Source organism: Macaca nemestrina, chromosome 16 (assembly GCF_043159975.1).
Source record: "Macaca nemestrina isolate mMacNem1 chromosome 16, mMacNem.hap1, whole genome shotgun sequence".
Classification (NCBI taxonomy): domain Eukaryota; kingdom Metazoa; phylum Chordata; class Mammalia; order Primates; family Cercopithecidae; genus Macaca; species Macaca nemestrina.
Genome location: NC_092140.1, coordinates 97,931,803 through 97,948,711, shown reverse-complemented (window position 1 = coordinate 97,948,711; position 16,909 = coordinate 97,931,803). Strand labels below are relative to the sequence as shown.

At 42.7% G+C, this 16,909-nt stretch overlaps 2 protein-coding genes across 5 annotated transcripts in view; one reads left to right on the top strand and one right to left on the bottom strand.

The window, feature by feature from the left end:
- Nucleotides 1–16,909, top strand: part of LOC105490191 (uncharacterized) — a 293,460-nt gene that overhangs the window by 46,780 nt on the left and 229,771 nt on the right. The window lies entirely within an intron of this gene.
- LOC105490192 (fms related receptor tyrosine kinase 1) overlaps nt 1–16,909 on the bottom strand; it is a 196,491-nt gene that overhangs the window by 40,119 nt on the left and 139,463 nt on the right. The window contains exon 16 of the mRNA XM_011755594.3: nt 4,873–4,979. Coding sequence (XP_011753896.2) covers nt 4,873–4,979 — 107 coding nt within the window. The remainder of the gene's footprint in view (nt 1–4,872; nt 4,980–16,909) is intronic.

Sequence of the window (16,909 nt, the reverse complement as noted above, 5' to 3'; positions counted from 1 at the left end):
GCTTTTTTATCTTGGTAATGCAAATCAAGCCCAGAAAATACCCTTTATTTCAGATCATAGATAAGTGGATTTACATTTAATGTTTTAGATTCGTATCAATGGGGGTATTTCCTGTTAATGGGCAAATTTCTAGAATTGATGACTGCATTTCTGTGGGCAGACTCTTGGATCGGATGGAAAGGAAGTATGTTTTCCCATATAACTCTTGGCCAGTTATGTAAACTTCATTTAAATGAGTTTTGAGGCCCTTCCTTTTGGTGCTTTTCCCTAAATAGGATCAGAGTTGGAATAGAGAAGACAACCACTCCATACACACCATTTCACACCCACCCGCATTCTTCAGCCCTTACTCTGTTCTGGGCTGTCACAGCTCACCTCATCCATCACTCGCAATCATTCTCCTTCTCACAAAAATTATCACTAAAATGTGTGACAAATAGCTCAAGGCAGAAAGGTTTGCTTGGCCTCCGTAAAGGATGAGAAGCAAAAAACAATATGGAACATGTTTGTCACGAACTGTGGTTGCCTTTGGTTTTAGACTATGAGGGTCCGGCCTGCCAGACACTCTGTGAAGAGTATGAATTCCTATACCAGGGTACTGGGTGCCCATTAGAGAAGCTGCTGTAGTAGTAGGTTTTATGACTAAACTTTTTAATGTCCAGTATACCCAAAGCCCTGAGAAACAATCTCCAATCCTCAACAGAGCATAGGATAGCTGAAACCTCGCAAGGGACATCTTGGGTTCATGTGGGGTGTGTGGGGAGGGTGGCAGTAGTGTTGACAGAGGCAGGGGAATAGGCAGTGGTAGGCAGTCTCCCATGTGGCACCCATGGAATTTTATGGTTTATCTCAATAAGGCAGGTGAGAGGAGACACCAAACAAACCTTAAGTGAGGGCTTTGAGGAGACTGTGATAGTAAAATGTTAGTTGGCAAATATTTATTCTTTCAATTGACATTAACACTGAGCAGCTACTAGGTGCTTGGCATGGAGGCTGCACAGCTAATTGCTTCAAAGCCCAAGCATGGGGGCCGAATACCTGGGTTTGAATCACAGGTCAACTTCTGCCCACCCACACACATAACTGTGGGCAAGCAGCCCTCTAACTTTAGTTTTCTTATCTGTAATAATGGTACTTATCTCATAGGGTTGTTGTGAATATCAAATGAAATAATCATTTGAAGGCTATTAAGAGCAGGGCCTGGTATGCAGTAAGCAACAATGAATGTTAGCTATAATTATAACAATAAATGTTAGCTATAATTATGCAAGGTGAGGATAAAAAGATAAAATGCCGTCTTTATCAATGAGGAATTTACATTGTCGTTAGAGTAACCACGTGGAAATATTTTTGGATGTCTTGTTCCTTTTTGCCTCTCCTAATCCCTTTCAAATTTTATAGGCATTCTGTTTTTGAGATAATGATCTCTTGCTCTCATTCTTTCTTATTGACATCAAAATTTCACAGAATTTTAGAAATAGAAGGGACCTCTTCAGTCTAGTCCCAACGTACCTTTTCAGTTTTATTTTTGTTATTTTTTATTTTTTTTAGATGGAGTCTCGCTCTTGTTGCCTAGGCTGGAGTGCAGTTGGTATGATCTCGGCTCACTGGAACTTCTGCCTCCTGGGTTCATGTGATTCTCCTGCCTCAGCCTCCCGAGTAGCTGGGATTATAGGCGCCTGCCACCACGCCCAGCTAATTTTTGTATTTTTGGTAGAGACGGGGTTTTACCATGTTGGCCAGGCTGGTCTCAAACTCCTGACCTCAAGTGATCTGCCCGCCTCGGGCTCCCAAAGTTCTGGGATTACAGGCGTGAGCCACCGTGCCCAGCCCCTTTCCAGTTTTATTTCTCCTGTGCTCCTCTATGCTAAACAACCAGACTACTTCCCCGCTCTGGGGAGTAGGAAGGACTAGGGCGGGCTGTTTTTCTGCTTCTTTCCTTCCAGCTACAGCCTTCAAAGTCTGTCTCAAGCCTCGCTTTCTCGGAAGTTTTTTCTCCCCTTCTCCTCCTTTGAACTCCTATAGCCTTTGTACCTCCCTTGCAGATTTGGCAAGTTTTGCTTCTGTTAGATGTATTTCCCTATATGGTGTATCTCCCCTTTCAAAACTATTGTGTGATCTTTGTTTCCTTCTCAAGCAGTGGACTTAGTTGTCATGTCTCAAAATCAGTCACTCCAAATGGCAAAAGCCTGATGTTAAACATTTACCATAGAGGATGGCTGCTGGCTTTGTCTCTCATACCAGCACTATAAAGTATATCTTATTGGTTGTAAATATCAAATCTAAGGTCAAATAGCCTGGGTTCAAAACTAAGGTCCAACCATAGTGACTTTGGATCAGTTAACTTTATCTTGCTGAGCCTCAGTTGCCCTCTCTATAAAATTGGAATAATAATATATTTACCTTTTCATATTTTTGGAATAATTTATTGACATAATACATAAGAGCTTCCCATAAGACCTGGCATATTAATAAGGGCTAATCTCTAGAAATTGAGGAGGCCTTCTGATCGAGTCCTACTTCCCAAATATCCCTTGACTCTAATCATTTAGTCAGAGGCACCATAATTTCGTTCCTTCTTTTCTCTTTGTTTTTTTTGAGACAGAGTCTCACTGTGTCACCCAGGCTGGAATGCAGTGAACTCCTGACCTCAGGTGATGCATCCACCTCGGCCTCCCAAACTGTTGGGATTAGGATTACAGGCGTGAGCCACTGCGCCTGGCCACGACTATACTTTCTTTCTTTTCTTTTCTTTTCTTTTTTTTTTTTTTTTGAGATGGAGTTTCACTCTTGTTGCCCAGGCAGGAGGGCAATGGGGTGATCTTGGCTCACTGCAACCTCCGTCTCCTGGGTCCAAACCACTCTCCTGCCTCAGCCTCCTAAGTAACTGAGATTACAGGCGCCTGCCACCATGCCAGGCTAATTTTTTGTATTTTTAGTAGAGACAGGTTTTCACCATGTTGGCCAGGCTGGTCTCGAACTTCTGACCTCAGGTGATCTACCCTGAGTGCCGGGTGTCCCAAAGTGCTCGGATTACAGGTGTGAGCCACCACGCCCAGCCTGCCACCATAATTTCTTTTCTTTTCTTTTTTTTTTGAGATGGAGTCTCACTCTGTTGCCCAGGCTGGAGTACAGTGGTGTGATCTCGGCTCACTGTAAGCTCTGCCTCCCGGGTTCACGCCATTCTCCTGTCTCAGCCTCTGAAGTAGCTGGGACTACAGGCACCTGCCACCACGCCCGGCTAATTTGTTGTATTTCTAGTAGAGACGAGGTTTCACCCTGTTAGCCAGGATGGTTTTGATCTCCTGATCTTGGATCCACCCACCTTGGCTTCCCAAAGTGCTGGGATTAGAGGCATGAGCCACCATGTCTGGCAGCCACCATAATTTCTTACCTGGACTGCTATGAAGTCTTCTACCAGGTGCCTCTCTATTCATTATTCCCCCCACAACCCCCAGTCCATTCTTCTCACAGTAGCCAAAATAATTTTTCCAGACATGTATCTGTCACACTAGGCACCCCACTCCCCCATCCCTTCCTTAGCCTAACATACCTTTCTTCCCCAAGGCTTCCCATTGCTTTTAGAATACAGACCAAATTCCTCACCATGGCCTACAAGACCCTGCCTGGCCAGGCCTTGCCGCCTTCCCTTTCCATTCCTTGGCAGCCTTACTTCATACCTTGTTCCTCCTGTTCTCCACACTGTAGCCCTGGCCTTCTGTCAGTCTCTCCTTCTCACCGTGTTCCTCCTCCCCTGCCCAGCCTCCTAAATGCTCTTCCCTCTGCCTACAACACTCCTTCCTCTCTTCCTTACCTTAACACTCCTCTTACACATCTTTTAGGCAGCCACTCTTTCAGTTAATTCAGAGTTGCAGTTTGACGTTTGTGTGACTGATTGAAGTCAATCTCCCCTGACTGCTCACTCCAGCATCTGCCCCACTGTCACCAGAGGGCCTTGCACAGGGCCTGGCATGCTGCACTGAGTGGGTATGCAGTAAATATTTGAAGCATGAATGAATGAATGAATGAATGTAAGCTCTTTTCCCACTGGATTTCAGAGAAGCAGATCATATTGCAGACCTAAGTACAGAAATCCGATGTCCTGAATGTCAACCTGGACCTCACACTCTAAAGAACTTAATTTTGTGGTGTGACTGAGAGAGTATAGAACAAGAGTTCACTTATTTTTACTTCCAATATGTTATGAGAGAAGTCAAAGATGGGCCTTTCCTTTTTTTTTTTTTTTTTTTTTTGAGACAGGGTCTCAATCTGTCCCTCAGGCTGGAGTGCAGTGGCATATGACTCACTGCTCACTTGACCTCCCAGGCTAAAGTGATTTTCCCACCTCAGCCTCCCGAGTAGCTGGGACTACAGGTGTGTACCACCATACCTGCCTAAGTTTTAAAATTTTTTGTAAAGTCAGGGTCTCACTATGTTCGACAGGTTGGTCTTGAACTCTTGGCCTCAAGCGATCCTCCTTCCTCGGCTCCCAAAGTGCTGGGATTATAGTCATGTACCACCATGCCCAGCCTCCTTTTTATTTCTTAGCAGAGAGTGAGGGTTAGGAAATAAAGGTTTCACAGGTCCCACGTTGACTTTAAAGACTCTATTAACATATTTTATATCAAAAATACCTTCTGTCCCTGAGAAGTATTCATCAGTTCATTGTTATGGCTTTTCTGTTGAACACCCCACCTTGTGGTTAGAGACAGTCTGATGATTTATTTTCTTTCTGTGTTCACCAGGTCAGAAACAGGAATGAGAGGAAAGGGAGAGAAAGAGGGTCCAACGTTTGTTTGCCTACTCTAACATCAGATCAGGCATTTTATAATATATGTAAAAAGGAGCATAGAACATCATCTATGTTCTTACCCTTTTCATTTTTCGGATAAAGAGGGTTAATAGGAGCCAGAAGAGAGTCGCAGCCACACAGGTGCATGTTAGAGTGATCAGCTCCAGATTAGACTTGTCCGAGGTTCCTGGAGAGAAAAAAAATCACAATAGTGGTGCAAAAAAGAAACTCCCAAACTCAGAATCTTTGTGGTTTTATAAAAGAGGCTCAGTTTCCCTAAATGGTTTATCATAGCGAACCCAATCTGCTGCCACAAAATCAGTCTTTGGGACAGATCTCTTACCTACTGAGCCAGGCAATGTACATGAACTCACATAATGAACTCACATAGAAAAGGCTTTCCAGAAATTTTGCTGTCAACTTTGCAAACTTTGTAATTCCAGAAATAGCTAAGTAAAAATCAGAGGAGAAATTAAAAATGGGAAAAAATTAAGGCAGGAACAAAAGCCCATTAAAGTGCTAAATCTGGAATATGTTAAATCTCCCTAATGAGTTTTAGAGGAAACTCTAAAGAAAAAGACAAAATAATGACATAAAAGGGCTCCTTTGGGACTCACAAAATTCTTCAAAGTAGGTTTTAAAAATAAAAATAAATCTAGGACTGCCACAGTTGCCTGTTTGCTCCCTTTGGAACAGCCAGCCCAAGTGCCCACATCCCACTCCCTGTGTCTAGGGCTCTGTTTCTGACTTCATCAGCCAAACTGGGGGGCCTGAGATAGAAGAGGCAATTGCTGGACCTGAATCCTTCCCAGTCATCTTCTCTGTCAGAATCACAGAGATAAAAAGCTGAGCACTATTCCTCCAAGACCAAAAAGAAAAGACTTAAAGTATTCAAGTCATGCCTCCAGAGAGGGAACTCTGGAATTTGTAAAGAAATGCCTCCATGGACAAGAACAGTATTGATTCTTGTGAGCAACTTCCCAGGAATTCTAAAGTAATGCCTTTATCCTTTAACTTAATTATAATGAGACAGAAGTGGCTGGGCGTGGTGGTTCGCATCTGTAATCCCAGCAGTTTGGGAGGCTAAGGCAGGAAGATTGCTTGAGCCCTGGAGTTTGAGACCGGTCTGGGCAACATAGCAAGACTCCTTCTCTTAAAAAAAAAAAAAAAAAAAAAAGATATGGTAGCACACACGTGTAATCCCAGCTACTCTGGAGGCTGAGGCAAGAGGATCACTTGAGCCCAGGTGTTTAAGGCTGAAGTGAGTGAGCTATGATTGTGCCACTGCACTCCCGCTTGGGCAACAGAGCAAGGCCCTGTCTCAAAAGAGAGAGGGAGAGAAAAAGGGAGAGACAGACAGATAGATGTTTATATTAAGGTGGGCAAAGGACAAGTGAAACTTTCTTTTTAGAAATAATGATGTGGATGACGATCTAATTTGCTGAGCACTTATTATATTCCAAGCATGCAAAACTACCCTATGAAATCGGTGGCAGTAATACTCCAATTTCATACATGAGCACTTCATCTTCGGGGCTATTTGTTTCAATGCAACAAAGATGTATTGAGTTGTACTAGAGGCAAGGTTAGGGGCCGGAGGAGATAGAAAGATTAATGAGGGACGGTTGCCACTCTCAAGGAGCCCATTCAAACCTAACCAAGAGACTTAAGGCAAATACAAAGAAATTAGATTTTAAAAGATTTGGTGGTTGAGGGAATCTAATATATACTACTATCTAATAGTAATCTAATAATACTTTTTTGAAGAGGTGGCATTTGAAATGAATTTTAATCCACAGAGATGAAGGCAGGGGAGGGTATTATAGGCAGAGGAAACAGTATGAGTAAAGACCCAGTGCGATGGCGCACGACTGTAATCCTAGCACTTTGGGAGGCCGAGATGGGCAGATCACCTGAGGTCAGGAGTTCAAAACCAGCCTGGCCAACATGGTGAAACCCCATCTCTACTAAAAATACAAAAAGAAAATTAGCCAGATGTGGTGGGGGTGGGGCACACCTGTAGTTCCCAGCTACTCGACAGGCTGAGGCAGGAGAATGGCTTTGAACCCAGGAGGCGGAGGTTAGAGTGAGCTGAGATTGTGCCACTGCACTCCATCCTGGCTGATAGAGTGAGACTCGTCTCAAAACCAAAACAAGACAAAAGACCCAGACCTGTGAAAAGATAGGGAAGTATAATACAAGATACAGGACAGGACCAGACCATAGGGGTTTCTCAGCATCTGTGTGATGGGTTTGATCTAAAGGCTGCAGGCAGTTGCAGCCAAGGTTTCCTGCCCAAATCATAGCAAATACACAAGCTGGAAACCTGAGAATAACAATAATTCATTGGCCCTTATTGAGTGCTTTCTATTCTAGCGACTTTTCTAAGGACCGACATGTATTGATTGTCACCAAAGACTCACAAAAATCCTACAAGCTAGATTATTCCCGTTGTATGATGAATGAGGAAATTGAGACAGAGACAGATTAAGCCTCTTGCCCAAAGTCACACAGCCTGCAAGTGGTGGAGCTGTGATTTTAACCCAGATAATCTGACTGCACATGCTAACCACTAAGCTTCCAGGAGTACGCCACTTCCTCCTCTCTGATCCTTCCAGCCTTTATAAGCACAGATTAATCACTTCCTATTGGCCATAGTCCCCGCCACAAAGTTATCTTTTAGTCTGGAGTGGAAACTGATTTTTTCTCTCCATCCAGCCCATCACGAAGTCCTGCCCATTCTATTTCCTTGGATCGTTAAATTATCAGCTCTCCTACCCAGCTGTGACTGCCTAAAATAAGGCCTTATCAGTTCTCACCAGGACTACCTCATTGGCCATGGCTCCCTCCAGTCTGTCCTCCACCTCTGCAGCCAGAGTGATCTTGCCAAATCACCAATTTAAAATCCTATTACTCCTCTGTCTAAATTCCATTGTCTGTTCCCTATCACCGTCAGGATAGAAGTCCAAATCCTTAAATCCTTTATGCCCAACCTTGCCTCTTTTCAGCTTCATCTCCTGCTGTCCTCCCACTTGCTTCAGTCATGCCACAGTTCTTACAGTTTCTGAAATACACCAACCCTTCTGAACCTCCATGCTTTGGCTTTTGCTATTTCTCTGCCAAAATGTGTGCTTCCTGTCGACTGAGTCCATAACTTATTCACCCTACTCATCAGGTTGGGTGAATAAATAAATATATATATGTTTTGCTTTACCTATCTCTAAAGAATTTCATGAGGGTTTTAAAGAGTTTAGGGGCCAGGCGCGGTGGCTCACGCCTGTAATCCCAGCACTTTGGGAGCCCGAGGCGGGTAGATCATGAGGTCAAGAGATCGAGACCATCCTGGCTAATACAGTGAAACCCCATCTCTACTAAAAGTACAAAAAATTAGCTGGATGTGGTGGCAGGCGCCTGTAATCCCAGCTACTCAGGAGGCTGAGGCAGGGGAATTGCTTGAACCTGGGAGGCGGAGGTTGCAGTGAGCTGAGATCGTGCCACTGTGCCACTGTACTCCAGCCTGAGCTACAGAGCAAGACTCCATCTCAAAAAAAAAAAAAAAAAAAAAGAGTTTAGGGTCACATCTTTGTTCCTGTGTATTACTTCATAAAACATACAGACCACCACCTCTGTTGCAGATATGTTCTAGGTGCCAGTATACAGTGAGAAGAGAAAGGGCATGGTTGGAGCTCTCACAGTCTGGTATTCAAATATGAACTGATGAGCGTGTTATAAATTCTGAGTGAAGCAGCAGAATGTAGGGCTATGGTTCTCTTGTTCACCGCTACATCTCCAGGGTTCAGAACAGTGCCTGGCATATAGTAGACATCCTGAAAATAGTGGTCAAATGAATGAATTGGCTTATTTGCTGCTTTGTCAGCTGTGCTTAAGTTTCCCTGAACCTCATGGGGTTGATTGAAAATAACTTCCTTAAAGAGATTTCTCAGTATGATAACCTTTTCTCTCAGTACACGTCCTCCCAATGGGAAGATTGTAAGCTCACGTTCATAAGAGTTTGGTTTCTTTCTCCACAGTGAGTGAGGTTTAATGCGGCCTTGCTGCACACACACACACACACACGCACACACACACACGCACACACGCACACACGCACACACATTCTTGCTTATGCTGCAGATAAGTTTTGTGGAATTTGATTGGGATTGGGATCCTCTCAGGACACAGTGGCCTTTGGCTGTCGGAGATGCTGATAGCATCTTGAGACACTGCACTGTCTGCATAAAACCTCTGCAGATGCTTCCCGCATGGAATGCACTAAGAGAGGCCCCCTTGATTGTGGGAACTTTCCCACTGCATTCTGTGGGACAGGAAGCTGACCCCCAAAGTCTAATTCCACAGTCCTTACTCAAGCAAAATTCGTTTCAGTGGGACCAAATGTGTTTGTGTGCAAACACTTACACATTTAAGGAATCAGCCCATTAAAAAACATCCTCAAGATGACCATTTATCGGGAAGGAAAGATCTATTTAATATTAATAATGCTCAGTACTGCTTATTGAAAAATATTAGAATTTTACAGTATGTGCTGTAATATCAATGCTCTATTGCATTTGATGGCTCAGTCTCTATCTCTGTTTGAAAAGCGACTGTTAGGACAGTCTTATGCTGGGTGACTGACTGCAGTGAACCCTTAGGTGTTTTTTCAGCAGTCAGACATCCACACACTGGCCTGATTAAACCCAGCTTCAACTTGCTGGTGACAGCTGATGAGCTAAGTGCATGAGATAACCCAGCTGCACATAGGAGGGGAAAGAGGCCAGGGAAATGTGGGTGGGATTTGACAGTAACTAGGAGTTAGCACTGGGTCTCAGGGACATGGCTCCCGCATGATGTGTGTGAAAGGCCAGCATCAGGACACAGTACAAGGTTACTTTTATTTGGGATACTGACAAGAATATAGCCAATTTAAAGAGTGTATGATAACTGTATCTATGACAGACAGTTGACCTGGTTGCACAGAGCATTCCACGTCGATTACTCTCCCAAGCTTTATACCATCCCTTTTGGAATAGGGAGGGGAGATGCCACACCAGGGATGGTCTGAGTTCTGAAGGGGTATGTATCTTGCCTGAAGTCTCTGCAGCTGCACAGTGTCCTGAGCTTTCCTGATAGCAACAGTAGCTCTCTGTACACACGGCCTGGGCTGCATGGTCTGGCGGCATCACACCAGCCCTGACGTATGGCACTGTGTGGCATCAGACCGCATGAATGGGTAGGCAGCAGAGCCAACCAACTCAGCTCATGCAGTATAACCAGTTTCCCAAGGAGTTAAGGAAACACCCCAAGCAAAAGACCAGACCAGAGCACCTTGGCCCAGGGCCTGCCTTCACTTAGGGACCGAACACAGGTTTCATCAGGAAAGGGCAGGTACTCTGTGCCCCAGTTTCCTCATCCTTACAAAGTAGAGATAACAGCCCCTTCCTCACACGTGAATTGTGTAAACCTAGTGTTAGCTATCATTTTGAAGCCTGCCTTCCTTCCTTCCTTCCTTCCTTCCTTCCTTCCTTCCTTCCTTCCTTCCTTCCTTCCTTCCTTCCTTCCTTCCTTCCTTTCCTCCCTCCCTCCCTCCCTTCTTTCCTTCTCCTCCCCTCCTTCCTTCCTTCTTTCCCTTCTCTCTCTCCCTCCCTCCCTCCCTTCCTTTCTCGCTCTCCCACACTCGCTGTTTCTCCATCTACACCCCTTACCCCAACCCTTTTCTTTTTTTTTTTCCATATCACTTTTTGGACCTCAAGTGCAGGGTATCTTTTTTTTTTTTCCATCCAAACACATGGCATGTATTATTTAATACAATTTGCCTTTTCTTTCTGAAACAAATCAGATTTGGACCTAAGTACTTATCAATTTCTGCAAACAACTGGTCCACCACTTCCCTGAGAAATTTGCCTGACCCTAGAGGTTAGTTTAGATGTTATTCTCTGGTTCTATTGTTATTATAATTTGAGTAACTACTTATGTGGGTTTATTGCCCATTAACCTATTAGAACCTCAAGAGAAGGACATGTTTCTTGTTCGCTTTGAGTCTCCAGCATTGACTCAGAGGAAGTCTCCATAAAGATTTAGGTATGGATGAAAAGAAAATTACTCAGATGCACTTTGACCTGACTCGCAAGATCCCTGAGCAACACGAGTCACTCAACCAGTGTCATCTCCTATCTAAAACCCAGTCATCATAATCCAAGTAACCTTACAATATGGTTTCTCTAGAGCCTATTGAAATGTTAAAATAGGCCTGCAGGCCTTTGTTACTGTTGATGAAGTTTTTTAGGAATCTATGTACACCAATTTGGAACTACTCCAAAGGACAGTGATGTATGGAAATGCTGTATTCCCATTAAATTTCAAGTACATTTTCAAGAGTACTTTTAAGTAAGGATATTTAAATTGCTGTTATGTGACATTAGTTCTGGAACACATTTCTTTTTTCACAAGTTAAATCCTTAAGTCAAACAGGAATTCTGTGGCTTAGAACACCTTTTAAGTGACCTACTAGTTGAGTCCAGGAAAAGTATAACTTCTGTTGAAATGGAATTTGGTATATCGTATTAACAAATCCTTAAGTCAAACAGGAATTCTGTGGCTTAGAACACCTTTTAAGTGACCTACTAGTTGAGTCCAGGAAAAGTATAACTTCTGTTGAAATGCAATTTGGTATATCGTATTAACAAATGGTAATGTTAGCTAACAGTTACAAAATTTTTATTATATGCCAGATGCTGTTTTAAATGTGTTAATCCTTACAACAACCCTATAAAGACTGGTATACCATCATTAGCATGCCCATTTTACAACGAGAGACTGGAAGCACCAGGAAGGTAAGGAACTTGGCAAAGGTTATGCAGCTCATGAAGAGTGAGGCATCCGGCTTTAGAGTGGGTCTTTTTAACCACCGTGCTGTGCTACCTTAGAGTTGAGATGCAATAGAGCAGGATGGTTGAACATGGTTCCAATTCTCAGCTCTGCCATTTCCTAGCTGTGTAACTCTGGACAAGTCACTTAACCTTTTTGTGCCTAGATTCTCACTTTTAACTAACTGTACTTCCTTGTACCTATAGGATTATTGCAAAACTTAAGTAGGATTATGGATGTGCATAAAATAGTGCACTTCATGTTCTATAAGTGCAAGATATTAATTACATGGTCCCAGGCCCTCAAAGAGCCCAGCACCAAGTTCCCTAGGCCTAACACCCACTTCTATAATACCCAATGCAGTTTTATGCCAGTCTAGTTTCTACAGAAGGAATTAAGATGAATATCTTTTGAGTTTAAATTATTTTGCCTCAAGAACTCTCTACAAAGACCTCAAATCAGCCTAATTGAATTCCATCACCATTTTTTTTTTTTTTTTTTTTAATTCTTCTTGATCAAGGCCAGCTTTATGTCACTGGTTAGATGTGAAGTATAAAGGCATGTGTATCCCTGTCCCTCAGCCCTCCTATTGGCATTATTGCCAGCTGGTTCATCTCTGTTTTGAGCACTGCTCTCTCCTCGGGAAACCTTTCTAAATAGCCAACACCCATGAGAGGCGTAACATCAATCCCCAACATATTCATGCGAATTAGTTTATCACATCCTTTCTCACTGCCAGGATAGTCATAGGAGTGAATTTGGGGGCAGGATTCAGGAAGAGAGGAGCTAACGTGGAAGGAGGTCAGTCAGGGATCAGAGGAAGGTCAAAATGGAGAACCGAAAACTGATAGCTGGCCAAGGACAATACAAAGGAGTGACTGAAGACCCACGGCCATATTGTTTTCAGTTTTTTCTATTCTTGACTTTTGGAATTTAATTTATTAGGGAACATAGTGTCTAATTTCTACTGGATGAGTCCTTTCTCAAGCAAGTGACAACGTGCAATCGTTTGCATATCAGCCTCTAATGCCATGACCAGCATTTAGACTGCAGGACCCTGACATAGTCCTTTTGTGCTTTTGTGATTTTTGTATCCGTCAATCATCTTTAAAAAATGCTTAAAATGATAGTTGTTCTTCTTCAAGTTGTCTTCTCCTATGTACTTATAAATGATACTGAAATATAGTAAGGCCTAAATCTGATATAAGAATGTTCTTGGCGGGGCGCAATGGCTCACGTCTGTAATCCCAGCAGTTTGGGAGGTGGGGGGTGGGTGGATTACCTGAGGTCAGGAGTTCGAGACCAGCCTGGCCAATATGGTGAAACCTTGTCTCTACTAAAAATACAAAAATTAGCCAGGCGTGGTGGCGCACGCCTGTAATCCCAGCTACTCGGGAGGCTGACGCAGAAGAATTGCTTGAGCTCGGGAGGCAGAGGTTGCAATGAGCCGGGATCGTGCCACTGCACTCCAGCCTGGCTGACAGAGCAAGACTGTGTCTCAAAAAATAAAATAAAATAAAATAAAATAAAATAAAATAAAATAAAAATAAAAAATAAAAAAAGAGTGTTCTTATATATGTTGTGGTTATTTGCAATAATAATTATAAAGCATAGCTTAAGTCCTTGGATGAAACTGTAACAGCCCCATTGAGTTCCAGGGCTATTGAGCGCTATGTTAATTTCAGAAATGATTTTGGTTACTAACACTTCTGTTGTCGGTTTTGATATGGAATTTCCCCTTTGAGCGCTTCATGAGTCCTCGTGCTGGCGCTAGGTCCAAACCAAACAAGACCTGTGATTATTTAAAGAAGGTACTTTGACTCCACAGTTCATTCATCCTTTACAGATACAAAAATAACACATTGTTTTATCTGTGGGTATAAGAATCCTTTTTCAAAGGAAATAAAAAGAGCAGACAGTTTCCTTCCTGGCTAATTCACCAACCTCTTTAAATCTGTTAAACATAGCCACAGACACAACTTGTTCGCTTGGTTTCATTTCCTAAACTCAATTTGACAAGATAGGTCAGTGTGAGGGTCCATATGCATCTAACAGGAAATAAAGTCTAAATCTAGGGAATGTTTCTTAGCTACCAGGGTGGTAAGAACAATGACTCTAGAAGAAGAGTCCCATTTCAATTATAAAATTACTGAGCAGGTGTCGTATTCAGCTGTTGTGAACAGCATCCCAGGATCAAATTTTAATCCAGTGAACCCAAACTACTTCCATTCAAGACACTGCATCGGACTCATACATGCAAGCTTTTCTAAGGTCCACATACTATTAACATTCAAAATTTCTTCCTGTGCAAAATTATATTCTTATATAGACTTGAAACCTGCCTCTTGGAGATTTCACTACCATCTCCCTTTGCTTGGTTCTAGTTATCTTTTCTGGTGTGTCAAAGAATGGGTTACATGCCTCTTCTGTCCGAAAGCTCCTTAAGTATTTGAAGACAACAATCTTGTTACCCTCATGTTGTCTCTTTTTTGGACTAAGTATCCTCTTTTCTGGCACTATCTTATTCATATCCAGGATATAGCTCTACTTATTTGTTTCTTTTATAAATGGGCACAATATTTCAGGTGTGGCTGGGTGATTGCCAATGACATAGTCCATGTTTTCAGCTAACTACAATTTTTAAGCAAAAAAGGTTGGACATAGCCATCACTCTTACAAAAGAGAGCAAAGGAGAAGGCCAACAAACTACAACAAGCAGACACAGAGTTCAAAATCATGGCAGTTGGACGCAATAATGAACAACAGAATGGAATATATGTTTACATATTCCATTATATATGCCATATATTATATATATGTGGCAACCAATATGGGCAATTCAAGTGAAAATTACCTCCACTTTTCACAAGAGTAAATGATATGGCTAACAGAAAGGTTTAGAAATTATCAGTAGGGCCAGGCACGGTGGCTCAAGCCTGTAATCCCAGAACTTTGGGAGGCCAAGATGGGCAGATCACGAGGTCAGGAGATCGAGACCATCCTGGCTAACACGGTGAAACCCCGTCTCTACTAAAAAAAAAATACAAAAAAAAAAAAAAAAAAGAAATGATCAGTAATGCAGTATTCTTAACATCTGACTTTTCAGAGAAGCATAACATTAATGAGAAAAGGAATCAGCGTAGGAAGTCTAGAGGCATGTAAACATAAGAGAAATGGAGAAAATAAAAATAACAGGATCACTAGAAGAGTGCTTTTGCTCAATTTTATCCTAAGTCCTTGCAGACAACTTCCTCAGGCACCTCAGGAATGAGAAGAGTGGAGCAACGGTGAAAATATTCTGAGGTTTACATGGACTCACGTTTCAGCCTCACCATGTAGTCTTTGTGCAACTTTGGGCAAGTTATTTAACTTCTTTGAGCTTCTGTCTTCCCATCTGTAGACTGAAGATACTACTATTGACTGCTTCAAATTCTTACAAGGTTAATAGGATTAAGTATGTCACGTGTCCAGCACAGTGCCTGCACATAAAGGTACTAAATAAATGTTTCGTGCTAAGTGCTGGGCATGTGTATGGGATACAAAGATATGTCAGACAGTACTGTCTCAAAAGTTTATAATTTGGTAGGGAAGAGAAGCATATCAACGTCAAAATAATAATAAAAGGCAGAATAAAATAAGTACTGACTAATGATTCCAGAAGTGGGGAGTGAGAGAGCAGAGAATGAGTATCTGCGTCAGCTGTTCATCCTGGAGGATAGTCCAGGGCAGAAAGCATTTCAGCTGGCCTGAGAGCACAAGAAGGATTTGGCTGGAATAGGGAATGGAGCCTGTACAAAAGACATTCCAGGATGCACTAACATCACAAACAGAGGCCATGCTTGGCGTTATGTGGCAAGTCGAGCTCACCAATGGCCAAAAGACTGACTCTAATCCAATCTGGAAGGCCCCCCGGTGCTGCTGATCTGGCCTGGAGCAGTGAAAGAATAATAGCAGGCCTCCTGCAGAGCAGACTGCTGGCGAACAGAAGGGTGGTGGTTCTGAAGGTGGGGAGAAGAAACTCACAGATGTCGTAAATGCACAATTTTAAGCACACTGGCTTCTGAGAAACCCAGATTAACCTGGCAGAAAAGGGAAGGAAGTCAAGACTTTGGGGAGAACTACAAACACACAAAAACAGCACTGCTTCACAGCCAGGCTCCTCCCAGGCCATCAGAGTCCAGCCATTGCTGCCCCATATTCCCTGGTAGAGGGGTGGGCACAGGGGAAGGCAGTCATGGGGTGAGGGGAGGGGAGTCTGAGAAAAGCTCAGTTTTCTCCTCCGGTCTGCCATGACTAGACTGTATGAGTTAGTTGAGTCAGTTCAGACCTCTCTGGAGGTTTATCACTGCTCTGTGTATCTCACGAGGTTGTTGGGAGGATATGGGGGAAATGACATTTGCTCTGAGGATTAGTGAGGTCTCCTTGCTCTCTGTGTTCCCTGGCCCAACATGGCCATTCCTGAGGGCTGTATGTCTGGGGTGCCTGTTAAAAGACAGATTAGCAGCCATCTGGGGAAGAAGGTGTTAAACAGAGATGCTAATAAACTGTTTCTGTATGAGCGAACAGAAAAGTGAACATAATATTTTAGAACAAGGATTATTTGGGAGACAAAACCATTACTAAAGGTATTTGGGGAATGCTACCCTCTCAGTTTTTCTGGAAGTATAAATTTGTGGCAGAGCAGTTTCAGACTTTCAGGGTGCTCTTTAAATCATCTCCTTGTAAAAGAATAGAGATGATGTTCTGTTTTAAAGGGGTTTGAATTCTCAGAGTTAAAATATTTAAGCAATGTAAGTTTCAGGGGGAAAGAAACTGAATTACATTGCCTTCTTCCTAGTTCCTCCCCGCAAAATACTTGCATATTCTGAAGTCGACTGGTTAGCATTTGGAAATAGGCTACTGAACAAATTCCATCTTTTCACGTCAAACCTCAATATGCCACAGATATTTACATCTAAGAGGTGCCAATCTGATATTTTATGATGTTGTAAATTTTATGTTTTGGATGATTCTTAGCATTAGAGAATTGAAATTGAGGTCGAACTGTTTTCCAAATGTAAGCCACATGGCCATAGCCAGGGCAGGATTAGGCCTCTTTGTATTTTGCTGCTGAGCAAACTGTCTGAGACCTATAAAGAGGAAGCACTTGGAATATTTTTCTTAAATGTGGTCTGTTGATTACGTGTTGCTTCTCTCTGATAAAATATTACAGCACACTTCATTTTAAAAGCCAGCTTATTAAAGCATTTGGAA